Source organism: Rattus rattus, chromosome 2, assembly GCF_011064425.1.
Source record: "Rattus rattus isolate New Zealand chromosome 2, Rrattus_CSIRO_v1, whole genome shotgun sequence".
Classification (NCBI taxonomy): domain Eukaryota; kingdom Metazoa; phylum Chordata; class Mammalia; order Rodentia; family Muridae; genus Rattus; species Rattus rattus.
The window spans coordinates 114,888,036-114,904,735 of NC_046155.1; the positions used below are offsets into that span (position 1 = coordinate 114,888,036).

Below are 16,700 nucleotides of genomic sequence, written 5' to 3' on the forward strand. Positions count from 1 at the left end.
ATGAGATTTCCAAAATTCTTCCTATTTCCATGCTCGTCTTTCTCTTTCACAAACTTATGATCATTTTTCTCACCTTCACTTTCACTTCCCACAATTCCCCATCATGTACATATGTGTGGACATATGAAAATAATCATATAACATAAAGGCATTTCAAAAGTAAATATATATATGTATATATATATATATATACATATATGTATGAAAATAAATATCAAAATAATTTGCATAATAAATCCCACACATTAAAAATTTCTGGATATTCCTAATTGGCACAAGTAGTTTTTATCTGGAAAAAGAACTTACCATATTTTAGTCACCTTAATATTTATTAAGGCAAAGGATCTGTTAGACAGTTATTATTAAAACCAATTCTAAGTACTTACTTAACAACATACAATACAGACCCACCTTGATGAATTAACTAAGCATATTTTTAAAAAAGTACACAAGCCAAAGAAACAAATGTTTGTTTTTCACACTAAAATGCTGTTTTTAGAAAACAGACATAAAATATTTTAATGGAAATTTGTTCAACTTTTTTATTTTTTTCAGAAAACCTGCTCTTTGATATGATGGCCAATTCTACCCTAGTGACTGAGTTCCTCCTGGAGGTTTTTGCCGAGTCTTGGGAGCTGAGGATCCTACTCAGTGTGCTGTTCCTCCTGGTGTATCTGGGCAGTCTGTTAGGGAACCTTATCATCATCATTGCTACTACAGTTGACCAAACCCTGAACACACCCATGTATTACTTCCTTAGGAATCTTTCAATTGTAGATATGTGTTATGTTTCTGTCACTGTTCCTAATGCTTGTTTCAACTCTCTCACAGATCACAGGAACATTTCTGTGGCTGGATGTGCAGCGCAAATCTTTTTGGTCTTTTTTTGTGCATGCGTAGAGATGTTTTTACTAACCATCATGGCCCAGGACCGTTATGTGGCCATCTGCAAGCCTCTTCTCTACCCTGTGATCATGAACCACCAATTCTGTGTTCAGATGACAATGGTTTCCCTACATAGCTCTCTTGTCATTGCAAGTGTGCACACTTTCAAAACATTCCAGCTTTCCTTCTGTCACTCTAATGTAGTCCCTCAGTTCTTCTGTGATGTCCCCTCTTTGTTGAAGCTTTCATGTTCGGATACCTTTAACAACAAACTCTTAATGCTTCTCTCTGCTATTGTCATTGGCTGTAGCTGCTTTACGTTCATTGCTGTATCATATGTTCGGATATTATCAACTGTGTTGAAGGTTCCTGTCAAAGGAGAGCGAGGGAAAGCCTTTTCCACCTGTGTCCCTCACATTGTTGTGGTGTCTGTGTTTCTTAGTTCTGCTACTTATGTGTATCTAAGACCTCCAGTACTAACATTAGAAGTAGGTAAGGAGATGTCTCTTTCGGTGTCTTATACTATTGTTCCACCATTCTTGAATCCTATAATCTATAGTTTAAGAAATAGACAGATAAAGGCAGCTGTGAAGAAAGTAGTATTAAGACTTTCTTTCACGTTTGAGTATAAAAGAAATGAGTATTTGTCAGATATTTCTAGAAGAAGAAAACTGACAAAATAAAAATAAATATTTCTGCACAGAGAGGCTCACACTCTTGCATGTGCATGTGTGTGTCCATGTTTGCACACACACACACACACACACACACACACACAGCAGGTATATAATCATATATACTTGCTCAAACACTCCAGAAGCTCGTAAAAGCACTAAAATGAAAGAAAAAATAATATATACACAAAGGCCTTGTAGAAAGATAAGATAGAGAAATACACACACAGGAACACAGACACATAGACATATGATTAAACAATATGTTTTTTTTTCTGTTGACTATCTACTGATGGGCATTAATTTTTCCTTTAAAAATAATTTGCTTACCCATTCAGACTCCCTTGGAGGAAACTTAACCTATCCTTGAAAATGATTATCTATTAGAGATTGTTTCTAAGTAGAAGATAAATGCATGGGAAAGCATCCCATTTCAACTGTAGTATACTTTACAGTAAGAACTATATAGAAACATGCATGCTAACTCATATCTGTGAATTCATATGTGCATAGGTCATGTTGATAAAGAGGAGGCCATTTTTTGTGTTTCTTCCATCATTTTTAGCTCTTATACAATTTCTTCTTCCTCTGGCACAGGAGTTATGAATTGCAGAGGACAGTAATTGATGGAGACATGACTTTTAAGTTGATAGTTGCATAGTCTCTCACTTTTTGTATAATATCTGGTTGCAGGTTTCTGTATTTGCTCCCATATGCTCCATGAAGAATTTTCTGATCATGGTTGAGCAAGGTACAGATTTATAAGTATATCAGATTGTCATGAGTTACTTTACTATTAAGTGTCCTGGCTATTACTGACTAATTTAGGCTAACATTTACATAAATTGAACATATACCAGATTCAATTTGTCTTTCTGGGTCTGGGTTACTCCACTAGGGAATTTTTTTTCCAATTCCACACATTTACCAATATCGTTTCATTAGTTCATTTTTAAAAAATGTTTCTTTATTTTTCTTTCATACAATACATTTTAACTGCAAAATCCCACTCTCCTTTATTCCCACTATATATTTTCTATCCCAGATCAATTGCTACTTTATTTCTCTTGTCAAAAGATCAGGTCTGTTAGTGATATTAATTGAAGTTTTTATAACATGATGCAATAAGACTACCCATATGACCTTATATCAAGGCTAGATGAGGCAACCTAAAAATAGAAAAAAGGCAAAACAGGCACACAAAAGAGTCAGTAACACCCTGTTCCAATTGTTAGAAATCATTTTTCACAGTTAACTAATATTCCATGATATAAACGTACCAGTTTCTTTTTTCTTATGTTAACATTCTACAGTTTAAGAGATATTTATGAAAACTTTGAAAACATAAAAGAAGAAAAAATCAATTTCCCAACACATCTGCACAAATGAGTCACCATTGGCTTTTCCCTAATTATTAAGAGGAGGGCTATGAATAAGAGTGGATTAATTTACATAGTTTTAAAGTGCTTGGGTATGCTATAAAAGATTATGGATGAAAGTTTCCTGCTCCCAAATCCATGGGGGAGGGAGCTAGACCCACAGAAGTGTGGACAGTCCTGAGAACCGAGAGGAGACAATTACTTTCTGCCCACATTTCTGACTCTAGAGGAAATAACTTTGTGCCATCTGTGCCCCTTGGGCACAATAACCTAGGAATAGTGAGGCCAGGACCCTTTGGGTTTCTGCCTGTGCCCAGAACTGAAATCCATTCCCCAGGAGAAGCTACACACCTGAGAGCAGAGCTCACTGTTCCCAGATCCAGCTGTAAGAAAATAAGTCTAGAGAAGTGCTGACACACATGCCTATGGAAGGGTCAAACCACTGTCAGAGACAGCAAGATAACACCAGAGACAACCTCATGGCAAGAAGCAAGAACAGGAACCTAAACAACAGAAAACAGGACTACTGGGCAACATCAGAGCTCAGTTCTCCCACCAAAGAAAATAGTGGCTATCCAAACACACTGGGAAAACAAGATTTAAATTTAAAATCACGTTTTATGATGAAGATGGAAGACATTAAAAAGGATATAAATAATTCCCTTAAAGAAATACAGGAAAACACGAGTAAACAAGTAGAAGCCCTTAAAGAGGAAACGCAAAATCCCTTAAAAATTTACAGGAAAACACAGCCAAACATGTGAAGGAATTGAACAAAACCATCCAGGATTTAAGTGGAAGTATAAATAATAAAGAAAGAACAAAGGAAGACAAATATACAGATAAAATAAAAACTAGGAAAAAAGAGCAGGAGTCATAGATTCAAGTATCACCAACAGAATACAAGAGATAGAAGAGAGAATCTCAGGGGCAGAAAATAGCATAAAAAGCATCAACATGACCATCAAAGATAATGTAAAACACAAAAAGCTCCTGGCCCAAAATATCCAAGAAATCCAGGACTAAATAAGAAGATCAAAACTATGGATAATAGGTAGAGAAGAGAGTGAAGACTCCAAAGAAGCAAGTGAAAGATATGTTTGCAAAGATCTTCAAGTCTATGATGAAAAAAATTGAAGATCTCAGAAGATAGAAAGACCTCCCATGCTCAGGGATTGACAGGATTAATATACTAAAAATGACCATTTTGCCAAAACTAATCTACAGATTCTATTTGATCCCCATCAAAATTACAACTCAATTTTATATCAAGTTAGAAAGAGCAATTTTCAAATTCATTTGGAATAACAAAATACCCAGGATACCCAAAACTATACAGTAAAAGAACTTCTGGGGAATCATTATCCCTGATCTCAAGCAGTATTACCAAACAATAGTGATAAAAACTGTATGGTATTGTTACAGAGACAGGCAGGTAGATCTGTGGAATAGAATTGAAGACCTAGAAATGAACTCACATACCTATAGTCACTTGATCTTTGACAAAGGTGCTAAAATGCTTCATTAGAGTCACACTGAGGTAATTTTTATTATTATTTGGGACTATTATGAAGGGTGTCATTTCCCTAATTTCTTTCTTAGCCAGTTTATCCTTTGAGTAGAGTAAGGCTACTTATTTGTTTCAGTTAATTATATACCCAGCCACTTTGCTGAAGTTTGGATAATGGAAAAAGGATAGCAATTCCAACAAACGGTGCTGTATCACCTGGAGGTCAGCATGTAGAACAATGCAAGTCAAGCCATTTTATTGCCCTGTACAAAGTTTAAAATATAGTGGATCAAGAACCAATTCATCAAAACCAGATACACACAAACTGATAGAAGAAAAAGTGAAGAAAAGTCTCAATCACATAGGCACTGGGGAAAATTTCCTGAACAAAACACCAATGGCTAATGCTCTGAGATCAAGAATTGACAAATGGGACCTCATAAAACTGCAAAGCTTCTGTAAGCTCAAGAAGAAGGATGACCAAAGTGTGGATGCCTCACTCCATCTTTAAAGTGGGAACAAAAAAAAGGGATATGGAGGCAAAGTTTGGAGCAGTGACTGAAGGAAAGGCCATTTAGAACCAGCCCCACATATGGCCTATATGTGCAACAACCAAAACTGGATAAGATTGATGAAGCTAAGAAGTACATGCTGACAGGAACCGGACATAAATGTCTCCTGAGAGGCACAGCCAGAGCATGTGAAATACAGAGTCGAATGCTAGAAGCAAACCATTTTACTGGCAATGCGACCCCCATTGGAGGAGTTTGAGAAAGGATTGAAAGATCTGAAGGGGCTTAAGAACAACAGTGCCAACCAACCTGAGCTTCCAGGGACTAATGCACTACCCAAAGACTATACATGGACTAGCTCATACCTCCATTTGCATATGTAGCAGAGGATGGCCTTGTTGGGGAACCAATGGAAGGTGACTCTCTTGGTCCTGCCAAATTTTGACCCCTAGTGTAAGGGAATATCAGGAGAGGGGGGTGAGGTAGGGTTGTATGAGAAGAGGAACACTCTTATAGATGAAAAGGGGGGATAAGGTAGGGGTCTTATCTGGGGAACAGGGAAAGGCAATGACATTTGAAATGTAAATAAAAATATATCCAATAAAAGAAAAAATTATATGTCATCAAAAAGTCCTTAATGTGAAACTTTTTAGAAAAAACACAAAATATGTTTATTTCAATTAACAATCAATTTGTATGAAATATGTATAATCCCAGAATTTGAGTGTCTGAAATATGAGGATTACAAATTTGGGGCAATCTTGAGTTACATAAGAAACTGTATATTGATCTTATGGCTATGCTAGTAGATATGTAACATTTACAAGAAATCTCAGTATCTTCTCAGAGTATAGTTATGAATTCAAAACAAAGACATTTAATATTTTAAAGGTCAATAGATAATACATTCAAATGCCATACACTTATATGTGTGTTTTTGTCATGAAAATGAGTTTATTAACTCTAGATTCCTTTTCTTTCTTCATCCAATGTTTACTGTTGAAGGTGAAAATAAGTTGTAGATGCATGGCCTATTAGACCATGATTATAACTTTATACTAAATGCAGGAGCCTGCTGCAATTTTCAGAGCTTTTTTAATTCTTGCTAGAATTATGGCTCTCAAAGCTTCTACTCAGATTTCATTCTCTTAGGAGAGCCCTTTAACAAGAATGCTGATGGAAAAAAACATGACAACTCTATGAGCTCTTCTTCATTCAGAGTAAATTTCTTTCATTTGAGAGAACTGTCCTTCCAACAAACAACTTTGGCTTTTCCACTAAAGTATGCTTCCACTGTGTTTGGGGCATGAATATGTTTAAAGGTCTCTCAACGTATTTTTTGCAGTGATTCATGGAATGTAGATACTTTTCTGCTAAACAGGAAAGACTATTTCCTTAAAGATACCATCCAGAAAATTTAGACGACCATTAACAAAACTAAAAATAATTCATTTTTCCAGAGGAAAGCTAATCTTTAAAAAATTTTAAGAGGGGAAACAGATCAAATCAAATATCCATTAGAAAAGATTTTCCTTCATCGCTCTTTCAAAATTACATCAGATTACATAAAATCAAAGCAAAGTGAGCTTTATATGTAAAGAATAGTTTTCTTAATTATGAACAAAATTTAAGTGTATATTTGTGTTCACGTTCATGTAGGTACACATCAACATATATAACCATTTCAAAATGTAGCAATAACAGGTTTGATGAAAGTGGCACATAATTTCATTCATAAGACTACTGTTGTACCATTTTATTATTGACTTCAATGTTTCAAATTAGGCTTGCATTTTTTCTGTCATCAAATCTTCTACAAAAAAACAAAAACAAAAACAAAAACAAAAAAACAGTTAACCACCTTACAAGAGAAATCCAAGGCTATTTGACATAATCAAGATGCATGAAACTTTAAGCCAAACCTCATTAAAGACTTCTTATTGATGTTGTTGTTGTTCTTCTTGTTTGAAGCAGAGTCTTTCTATTCTATGTAAGTAACCCTGGCTGACATGGAACTTGCTATGTAGACCAGGTTGGTGTGAATTCATAGAGATTCACCTGCTGATTTCTGCCAACTCCTGGGATTAAAGGTATCATCATGCCAACCTGTCATTAAAAGTTTAAAATATTTTTAAAATTAAACAGATTTTAAGATTATAAACTGTGTAAAGATTAGAATTATGATGTTGCTACTAGTATATCACTAGCCGTTTCATAGCCTTGAGTCAGATTGTACTGATGTAAGATCTGAAATTAAGACTAATAAGATATATTGGTAAACAATTGTAATGTTGAAGCAGGACATGCATTATACATGTGTAGTAGATTTTCTGTATTAAAATGAGATATCCTCGTGCCTCTCAAACGTAGTGTATTAGTCAGCTTTCTACAACTATAATTAGAAATACCAGGAACAGTCAACTCATAAAATGAAAAAGTGAATTTTGACTCACAGTTGTTGGAGTTTCTATCTAGGATAGATTTTCCTCACTGTTCTGGGCCAGCATGGTGGAGAAGTTGCTTGATTCATTTACTAATGGAGGCAATGCCAACCCAAGCAGATTAATAGTTAGTAATGTTTCCTAAACAATATATGCCAAGCTCCTCACTAGAATCAAGCAATTAAACAGGATAAGTAAATATTATTAAGAAAAATACTGTGCAGTGCATCTTACGTGCCAAATTCTTTCACCTACAGTTTCCTAAATTACTCACACAAAAAGTTCTCATAGACTTGGAAACAAAATTGTTGTAAGTTGAACAACAATAATAACTAATTATTGACATTTGTTTCTTCTTTCCTTGTTTGTTTGTTCAGTTGGTTGGTTAGCTGTTCCCCTTCTAGCTTCATCTTCTTAGATCTTTAAGATATTCTCCTAGGTAGTGTGCAATGTATCAATTTTTACAAATCTTTATGTCAGAAATGGTCTCTTCTTCTTTAGGATGCCAGGATGTAGCATTCAATTTTCACACAAATAAGTTATTCAACAGGATAACAAGATTTAATATTTGGGTATGCCTGAGAGTATCATTGCAGAATGTTGGGTACAGGTGAAGTGCCAAGAATAATAGAGTTCAGTTTACTGACAGTTTGTATCTACAAAGTAAATCTCAGAGAAACATTTTAGAGGGCTTCTTGGAAGGATTTACTATTTAAACAATTTGTTCTTTGTGTTCTCTCCCAGTCCAATTAATCCAACTAGTGTCCATTGTTGACATGCATAAAGAAACTTACTAAAATGAATTGTCTCAATAGAAAATAAAAAAAATCATGGATGTAAAAATCAATAAAAGCCATATTAAAGCTACAAGGGTTAAATGCTGTTCTGTACATAGCATTTATGTCTGGAATCTGTGGGGTAAATTTCGTAAGAAAAATTTCTTTAAATATTTCATTTTTGATTCATCAGTCTGCTCAATTATTAAGTGCCAAATAACCATATCCTTAGATTAAATGGTCTCATATATAGAAATTGCAATTAATCTTTCCCAAGGGCTTAGTAGTTTATCTTACTATGTGTTCAGAAAACTTATTTAAGCTCATGTATCCAGAATTAACAATATTCACAAAATTCTTGAATTCTAGCATAAACGACAGATTTTATTAAATTACTTTCTTTATATTTCCAGAACTGAAAATGCTAAATATTCATTTATTGTTTTGAGTTAAAATAACATATATGGAATATTTTAATTTGATTACTCCAACTTGTGAAATATTTTAAAGATTTATTTGATTTACATTGATTTATTATATGTGTATTGATGTTTTTTTCTGTACGTACAGTTATGCACCACATGAATTCAGTGCCTTCAAATGCCAGAAGGCATTGAGTGTTCTGTTCTTGGAGTTATATGTAGACTGTTATTCATTTCCACATGGACGCTGAGATCTGAACCCAGACTCCTACAACAGAAGCTAGTGCTCTTAACTGATGAAGCATTCCTCCTGGCTCAGCATTTAAACTCTTTAACATTATATTTTTCTTTCCTTTAATTAAAAGAAAGATTCACAATAGCTTTTTAAATGTTCAAAAATTCTCTGTATCTTCTGCATGTTTCTATATAATTTGAACATTCGGTGTGTATGTGTGTGTGTGTGTGTGTGTGTGTGCTTGTGTATGTGCTTGTGTGTGTGTGTGTGTGCTTGTGTATGTGCTTGTGTGTGTGTGTGTGTGTGTGTGAGTCTTGTGGTGTAAAGGTTTTGTGGCTTTGATTTTTCAAAATGTACTTTAATAAGGGTTGTTAAATGCTTTAACCTCCTTCTAGCCTAGTGGAAACAAAAGGTTAATACAGCAAAGGGAGATGTAGACTTGTTTAGAAAGAGTTCTTCATTATCAAGATATCAGAAGTTTACTTCTGAATCAGCAGCTGTAGCTCAATCTACTCTCAAACACCATTGATGAATCAGAAATTGCAATTCTATCCAGAAGAAACAATAAGGTTCTTCCAATTAGTCCAAGGCCACAAAAGTGGCAAAAACATGACCAGAAGATCTTTGAGGGCATTTTCTATCTATGCAGTCCTGGCAAAAGCAGACCAGCAAAGAGTAGTAAGGCAAACCAAAACCATAAAGCATCATTCACTGTCTGTTGTTTATACTTAGAACCTTTCCAAATATCACATGCTTTCACAAGCATTTATATCAGCAGAAAATCAAATGCCCTTTTTTCAATGTCTCTTCTAGAAGAACAACATATATCTGTTCTCCCCTTGATCTCCTTTTGTTGTCTGATTTCTCTGGCTAGAACTTCAAGAACTATATTGAATAAGTAGGGAGAGAGTGGGCAGCCTTGTCTAGTCTCTGACTTTAGTGGGATTGCTTCAAGTTTCTCTCCATTTAGTTTAATGTTAGCAACTGGTTTACTGTATATGGCTTTTACTGTATTTAGGTATAGGCCTTGAATTCCTATTCTTTCCAAGACTTTTATCATGAAGGGGTGTTGAATTTTGTCAAATGCTTTCTCAGCATCTAATGAAATGATCATGTGGTTTTGTTCTTTCAGTTTCTTTATATAATGGATCACGTTGATGGTTTTCCATATATTAAACCATCCCTGCATGCCTGGGATGAAGCCTACTTGATCATGGTGGAAGATTGTTTTGATGTGCTCTTGGATTCAGCTTGCCAGAATTTTATTGAGTATTTTTGCGTCGATATTCATAAGGGAAATTGGTCTGAAGTTCTCTTTCTTTGTTGGGTCTTTGTATGGTTTAGGTATAAGATTAATTGTGAAAAAGAAAAGAGTAATTGTGGCTTCATAGAAGGAATTCGGTAGTGCTCCATCTGTTTCAATTTTGTGGAATAATTTGGACAGTATTGGTATGAGGTCTTCTGTGAAGGTCTGATAGAATTCTGCACTAAACTCATCTGGTCCTGGGCTCTTTTTGATTGGGAAACTTTTAATGACTGCTTCTATTTCTTCAGGAGTTATGGGGTTGTTTAAATGTTTTATCTGCTCCTGATTTAACTTTGGTACCTGGTATTTGTCTAGAAAATTGTCCATTCCTTCCGGACTTCAGTTTTGTTGAATATATTCTTTTTTAGTAAGATTGGATGATATTTTGAATTTCCTCTGATTCAGTTTTTATGTCTCCCTTTTCATTTCTGATTTTGTTAATTTGAACACTCTCTCTGTGCCCTCTGATTATTCTGGCTAAGGGTTTATCTATTTTTTTTTTTATTTTCTCAAAGAACAAGCTTTGGTTGTGTTGATTCTTTATATTGTCCTTTTTGTTTCTACTTGGTTGATTTCAGCCCTGAGTTTGATTATTTCCTGCCTTCTACTCCTCCTGGGTATATTTGCTCTTTTTGTTATAGAGCTTTTAGGTGTGCTCTCTCCTTTTTTTAGCGAAGGCACTCAGAGCTGTGGATTTTCCTCTTAGCACAGCTCTCATTGTGTCCCATAAGTTTGGGCATGTTGTGCCTTCGTTTTCATTAAATTCTAAGAAGTCTTTTCTTTCTTCCATCCTTTCTTCCTTGACCAGGTCATCATTGAGTAGAGAATTGTTCAACTTCCATGTATATGTGGGCGTTCTTTCCTTATTGTTATTGAAGACTAGCCTTAGCCCATGGTGGTCTGATAGTACGCATGGGATTATGTCTATCTTCTGTATAGATTGAGGTCTGTTTTGTGACTGATAATATGGTCAGTTTTGGAGAAAGTATTGTGAGGTGGTGAGAAGAAGGTCTATCCTTTTGTTTTAGGATAGTTTGTTCTATAAATATCCCTTAAGACAATTTGGTTCGTAAGTTCTGTTATTCTCTCTATGTCTCTGTTTAATTTATGTTTCCATGATCTGTCCATTGATGAGAATGGGGTGTTGAAACCTCTTCCTATTTTTATGTGAGGTGTATTGTGTGCTTTGAGCTTTAGTAAGGTTTCTTTTAATTATGTAGGTATCCTTGTATTTGGAGCAAAGATATTTAGGATTGAGAGTTCATCTTGGTGGATTTTTCCTTTGATGAGTATGAAGTCTCCTTCCTTATCTTTTTAATGACATTTGGTTGAAAGTCAATTTCATTCAATGTTGGGAGCAGTGCCCTTGAAGCACTCCATTTTTGAAGTTATTATTATGGTTGGAATTAAGTATGGCTGGGTTCATGGAACATCCCCAGCCAGCTGCAAAAGACTAATACAAATCTGGTCATCAGGATTAATAATATGATAAAGCTATGACCTTGCTGAGAAATACATCTGACATCAAGATACCCAATGTGATGACCTGTAACGTTTCTGAGAATCCAACATCCTGTTGACCAATAGACATGACAAAACTGTAACCTTTCTGAAAAACCAACATCCTATTGACATCAGCTGACCACATGAATACTGTGTCCTTGTCCTGCATAAATGTTTCACACTTTCCCCCTCCCTCTGTTACCCCTGTTATACTATAAATTCAGCCTTGGGAAAAAATAAAGTTGTTGCCTTGATCAGACTGTTGTCTTGACGTCCTTCTTCGCATCTCTTGTCCCCCATTCTCTTCCAGGTACTCTCAGCACCATCGTTGACAATTCAATATTAGAATGGCTACTCCAGCTCGCTTCTTCTGACCATTTGAGTGGAAAATGGTTTTCCAGCCTTTTACTCTGAGGTAGTGTCTGCCTTTGTCTCCAAGGTGTGTTTGCTGGAGCCAGCAAAATGCAGGATCCTCATTACGTATCGAGTTTGGGATTCTGTGTCTGTTTATTGGGGAATTGAGTCCATTGATGTTGAGAGATATTAAGGAATAGTGATTGTTGCTTCCTGTTATTTTCATATTTGGAGGTGAGATTATGTTTGTGTGTTTCTCTTTGTTTTGTTGCAGAATGAATATTTTTTTTTTTTTTGGGTGTAGCTTGGTTCCTTGTGTTGGGCTTTGCTATTTATTATCCTTTGTAGGGTTGGATTTGTAGAAAGATACTGTGTAAATTTGTTTTTCTCATGGAATTTCTTGGTTTCTCCATCTTTGTTAATTGAAAACTTTGCTGGATATAGTAGCCTGGACTGGCATTTACACAAATGGTTCTGTATGATATCTGTCCAGGATTTTCTGGCTTTCATAGTCTCTGGTGAGAAGTCTGGGGTAATTCTGATAGGTCTGCCTTTATATGTTACTTGACCTTTTCCCCTTACTGTTTTTAATATTCTTTCTTTGTTTTGTGCATTTGATGTTTTGACTATTATGTGAAAGGAGAAATTTCTTTTTTAGTCCAATCTATTTGGAGTTCTGTAGGCTTCTTGTATGTTTATAGACATCTCTTTCTTTAGGTTAGGTAAGTTTTCTTCTATGATTTTGTTGAAGATATTTACTGGTTCTTTAAGTTGGGAGTCTTCACTCTCTTCTATACCTATTATCCTTAGGTTTGATCTTCTCATTGTGTCCTGATTTCCTGTATGTTTTGGGCTACGAACTTTTTCCGTTTTACATTACCTTTGACATTTGTGTTGATGTTTTCTATGGAATCTTCTGCTCCTGAGATTCTCTCTTCTATCTCTTGTATTCTGTTGGTGGTGCTCATATCTATGACTCCTGATCTCTTCCCTAGGTTTTCTATTTCCAGGGTTGTCTCCATTTGTGCTCTCCTTATTGTTTCTATTTCCATTTTTAACTCCTGGATGGTTTTGTTCATTTCCTTCTCCTGTTTTGTTGTTTGTTTCCAGTAGCTTTTTAATGGATTTTTGTGTTTCCACTTTAGGGCTTCTAGTTTTTTACTTGTGTTGTTCTGTCCCTTAAGGGAGTTATTTATGACTTTCTTAAAGATCTCCATCATCATGATAAAATGTGATTTTCAATCTAGATCTTACTTTTCTGGTGTGTTTGGATATCCAGTGTTTGCTTTGGTGGGAGAATTGGGCTCTGATAGTGCCAAGTAGTCTTGGTTTCTGTTGCTTGGGTTCCTGTGCTTGCCTCTCACTATCAGGTTGTCTCTGGTGTTAGCTTGTATTGCTGTTTCTGACAGTGGCTTGACTGCCCTGTAGGTCTGTGTGTCAGGAGTGCTATAGACCTATTTTCCTGTTTTCTTTCATCCAGTTATGGGAACAGAGTGTTTTGCTCTCAGACTTGTAGTCATTTCTGTCCACTGGCTTTCAACACTCCCTGGAGGCGGGAACCAAATGGGTCCAGCCCCTACTTCTCCTAGGTCCCTGTGCACAGGGACCACAAATGGCACAAGGCATTTTCCTCTTGAGTTAGGAATGTGGGCAGGGAGTGGTCTCATCTGGTTTTCCAGGAGGGTCTACCCCTCTGAAGGTCTTGCTCTCCCTGCCACGGAATTTGGGTGCAGGGAGCTGTTTGACCAGTTCAGTTCAGATCCAGATGCAGTCTAACCATGGTGCTCCTGCAGCTTGACTGCTCCTATATTCGTCCAGAGCCATTATGCAGTTTCCTCTTGAGACAGGGATGTGAGCAAAGATGGGCAGAAGTGGCAGTCTCTACTGCCCTGCAGTCTCAGGATTGCCCACGGTTCTGGGTGATCAGCTCTCTCCCACAGGGCTTGGGAGCAGGGAGCTATGGGCTACATTCTTCTATATGCCCACATCTAGTTGAACTAACACCATTTATTGAAAATTCTTTCTTTTTTCCCATTGGATAATTATAGATCCTTTGTGAAAGATCAAATGAAAATAGGAGTGTGGATTAATTTCTGGGTCTTCAATTCTATTCTATATGGGATTCCCAATGGAGAAATTGGAGAAAGGAATGAGGTAACTGAGGGGGGGAGGTTGCAACCTCATAGGAAGAACAAAAATATCAATCAACCAGATATCCCAGAACTCCCAGAGACTAAACCACCAACCATCGAGTACACATGGAGCAACCATGGCTCGAGCCACAGATGTAGCAGAGGATGGGCCTTGTCAGACATCAATGAGAGGAGAGGCCCTTAGTCAGGTGGAGGCTCAATCCCCAGTGTAGGGAATGCCAGGCAGGGAGCAAGAGGGAGTTGATTGGTGGGTGATAGAGCAACTTCATGGAAGCTAGGGATAGGGAAATGGGATTGGGAATTTTTGTAGGGAAAACCTGGAAAGGGATAATATTTGAAATGTAAATAAAGAAAATATCCTATAATAGAAAAAATTTAGACATAAAGTTAAACATATAAAGTCACTCAAATATAGGGACTGGTGAGATGGTCATAAACAAGGACCTAAATTCAAATAGAAAGAAATCTGTTAGAGGAGGAAGATTAAAGAATGAGGCCTTCCTGGAGCAGCACTATAATATACAGTAGTGGAAATGCCTTTAATTACTGATGAAGTCAGCCCTCAATCAAGGGAAGAGGAGTTAAACTACCAGGATTTGAGAAATTAAACATGCACAACTATCATAATTATTCTTAATAAAAATTTACTTAGGAGCCTTTTCAAAAGAAATATTCTTCTAGAAGTCCTGTCATTATTTAAGCAGAGGTGGTTTCCCATTTGTAGGGAATGAGCTGTTTTCAGTTTACTGGTTAGGAAATTTACAAAGAAGATCTGATCATGAAGTCAGTATCTCTTGTCAAATATGGTCACCTACTGCTTACTGTGACTAATTACACATTTTTTAGAATTAAGAAATGTAGCAAAATACTGTGGAGACATTTCTTGTTTCCAGGTCTTCGCATTTTCTAAAAATTTCGATTTTAAGAGAAAATCAGGGAAGTATGTGAAACTCTTAATGATGAAAAAAAGCAATATAATCGCTGTATAACAATTTAGTGGAACAAGGCAAGAATACTGTAGTAGCTTCAGGACACTCTGGGCTAAAGAAAGAGATTATGTCTGAAAACCATTCAAATAATAATAACATCAATAATAATTCCATACAAATTTCTCCTTGAAATATTCATCAAATTTCCTGACACCTATGTAGAACTTACTTGTGGAGGAAAACTTCACTTTGACCAATAATATGGCAGGGTTTCAGAGAAATCTGTAGTACCTGTATTTAACAGGAGTAAACTGAGCATCCGCAGCATCATTGAAACAGATATTAATGTTCTATAAATCAAATTCTTTATTGTACCAATCTGAAATTCATTCCCATGGATTTACTTGTTTGGGTTTCTGGTAAATACTCTCTCTGTCTCACTTTTGTATTATTTAATAGTGAGAAAACAAAATAGAAACCAAGCATTCTGTAGAACCTGAAGGTTCGGTGTGAATGGCACGTGGAACTGTTTTGGGTGGTGTGTAAGAATCACCTTAGAAATTTCCATATTGGGCTCCGCCCTGTACTCCACCAATAGGAGCTTGCTACAGCTCCTTGGCCACCCTTTGTTGTGGCTGACTGATCCTGGCGCCTGACAAACTGGTGCGACTTCCTTGTGGCATAGGACAGGAAGTTTGCTAGAGGGCTGAAGAGAAAATGTGGTGACCAGGAAGAAGGAGTAAAGGGTTTTGGCACTGTTCTTTCCTAAAGCTTTCAGCGACAGTCACTCCTGCATATGTCCCTTGTCAAGCTCCCGCTCTGTCACATGCTAGTGGAGCCCAACCTCTGCTGCTTGGTCCTCATTGCCAGCACAGTCCCGGGATCCAGGAGGAAATGAGCCAGAATGGCGTGTGGCAGGGCATGGCACCCCGTCGTGTAGAAACGGCACCGATTGACCACCTAGTGTCCACAGTATTCCTGTGTTGTACAGTGAGGAGGCTGGGCGGGGAAGCACCCCACTTCAGAACTGGAAGATAATCCATTGCAAAGCTCAGCTTCCGAACTTCCCATAGTTGGCTCAGCACAGGGGCAAAGGAACCCTCAGAGCAGCCTTTGGGAGATAGACAACCCACAAGAATACCAGGGAAGCCTTCAGAAGTCCCTGGACCAGATTTTTGAGACCCTGGAGAAGAAAAACTCCAGTTCAGTGGAGCAACTTCTCAAATGCAGACAGATCTTTCTATGACCTGGACACAGTGCTAATGGGAATGATGAGTGGGACCAAGTTCAGTCTCTGCAATGGCCTTGAGAGCTTCACTGCAGTCATACCTCCTCCCAGCTCTACTTGTAAGTCTGACTTGGATGAGCTGGACCATATAGTAGAGATTCTGGTGGAGACCTGCTAGGACCCCAGTGGGTCAAGGACAAGGCCACCACTCCCCATGCAACTTCCATGTGCTGTGATCCAGAGACAAACACCTGTCCTAAGAGTGGCTCTGACTCCTCAGACAGAGTCCCTACTTTTCTGTCTGACTAGGAAAATATCCTGGACAGATTTTCCTCTGCAACGATTGCAGCCCTGGAGATCCCTCAGTGATAGTTCCCTGGGGGCTACATAACA

General features: G+C 37.0%; 1 protein-coding gene and 1 pseudogene across 1 annotated transcript; both read left to right on the forward strand.

Annotated features, from left to right (window-relative positions):
• The first annotated feature begins 572 nt into the window (after nt 1-572).
• LOC116894250 (olfactory receptor 14C36-like) lies at nt 573-1,568 on the forward strand. Its single transcript, XM_032895956.1, has one exon. It carries the CDS (start codon nt 573-575, stop codon nt 1,566-1,568), a length of 996 nt encoding a protein of 331 aa, XP_032751847.1.
• Nucleotides 1,569-15,779: 14,211 nt separating this feature from the next.
• LOC116893224 lies at nt 15,780-16,485 on the forward strand (annotated as a pseudogene).
• Nucleotides 16,486-16,700: the final 215 nt, after the last annotated feature.

Bases quoted from the DNA above. Each gene is read 5' to 3' on its own strand.
- LOC116894250 (XM_032895956.1), top strand. From the start codon at position 573: ATGATGGCCAATTCTACCCTAGTGACTGAGTTCCTCCTGGAGGTTTTT.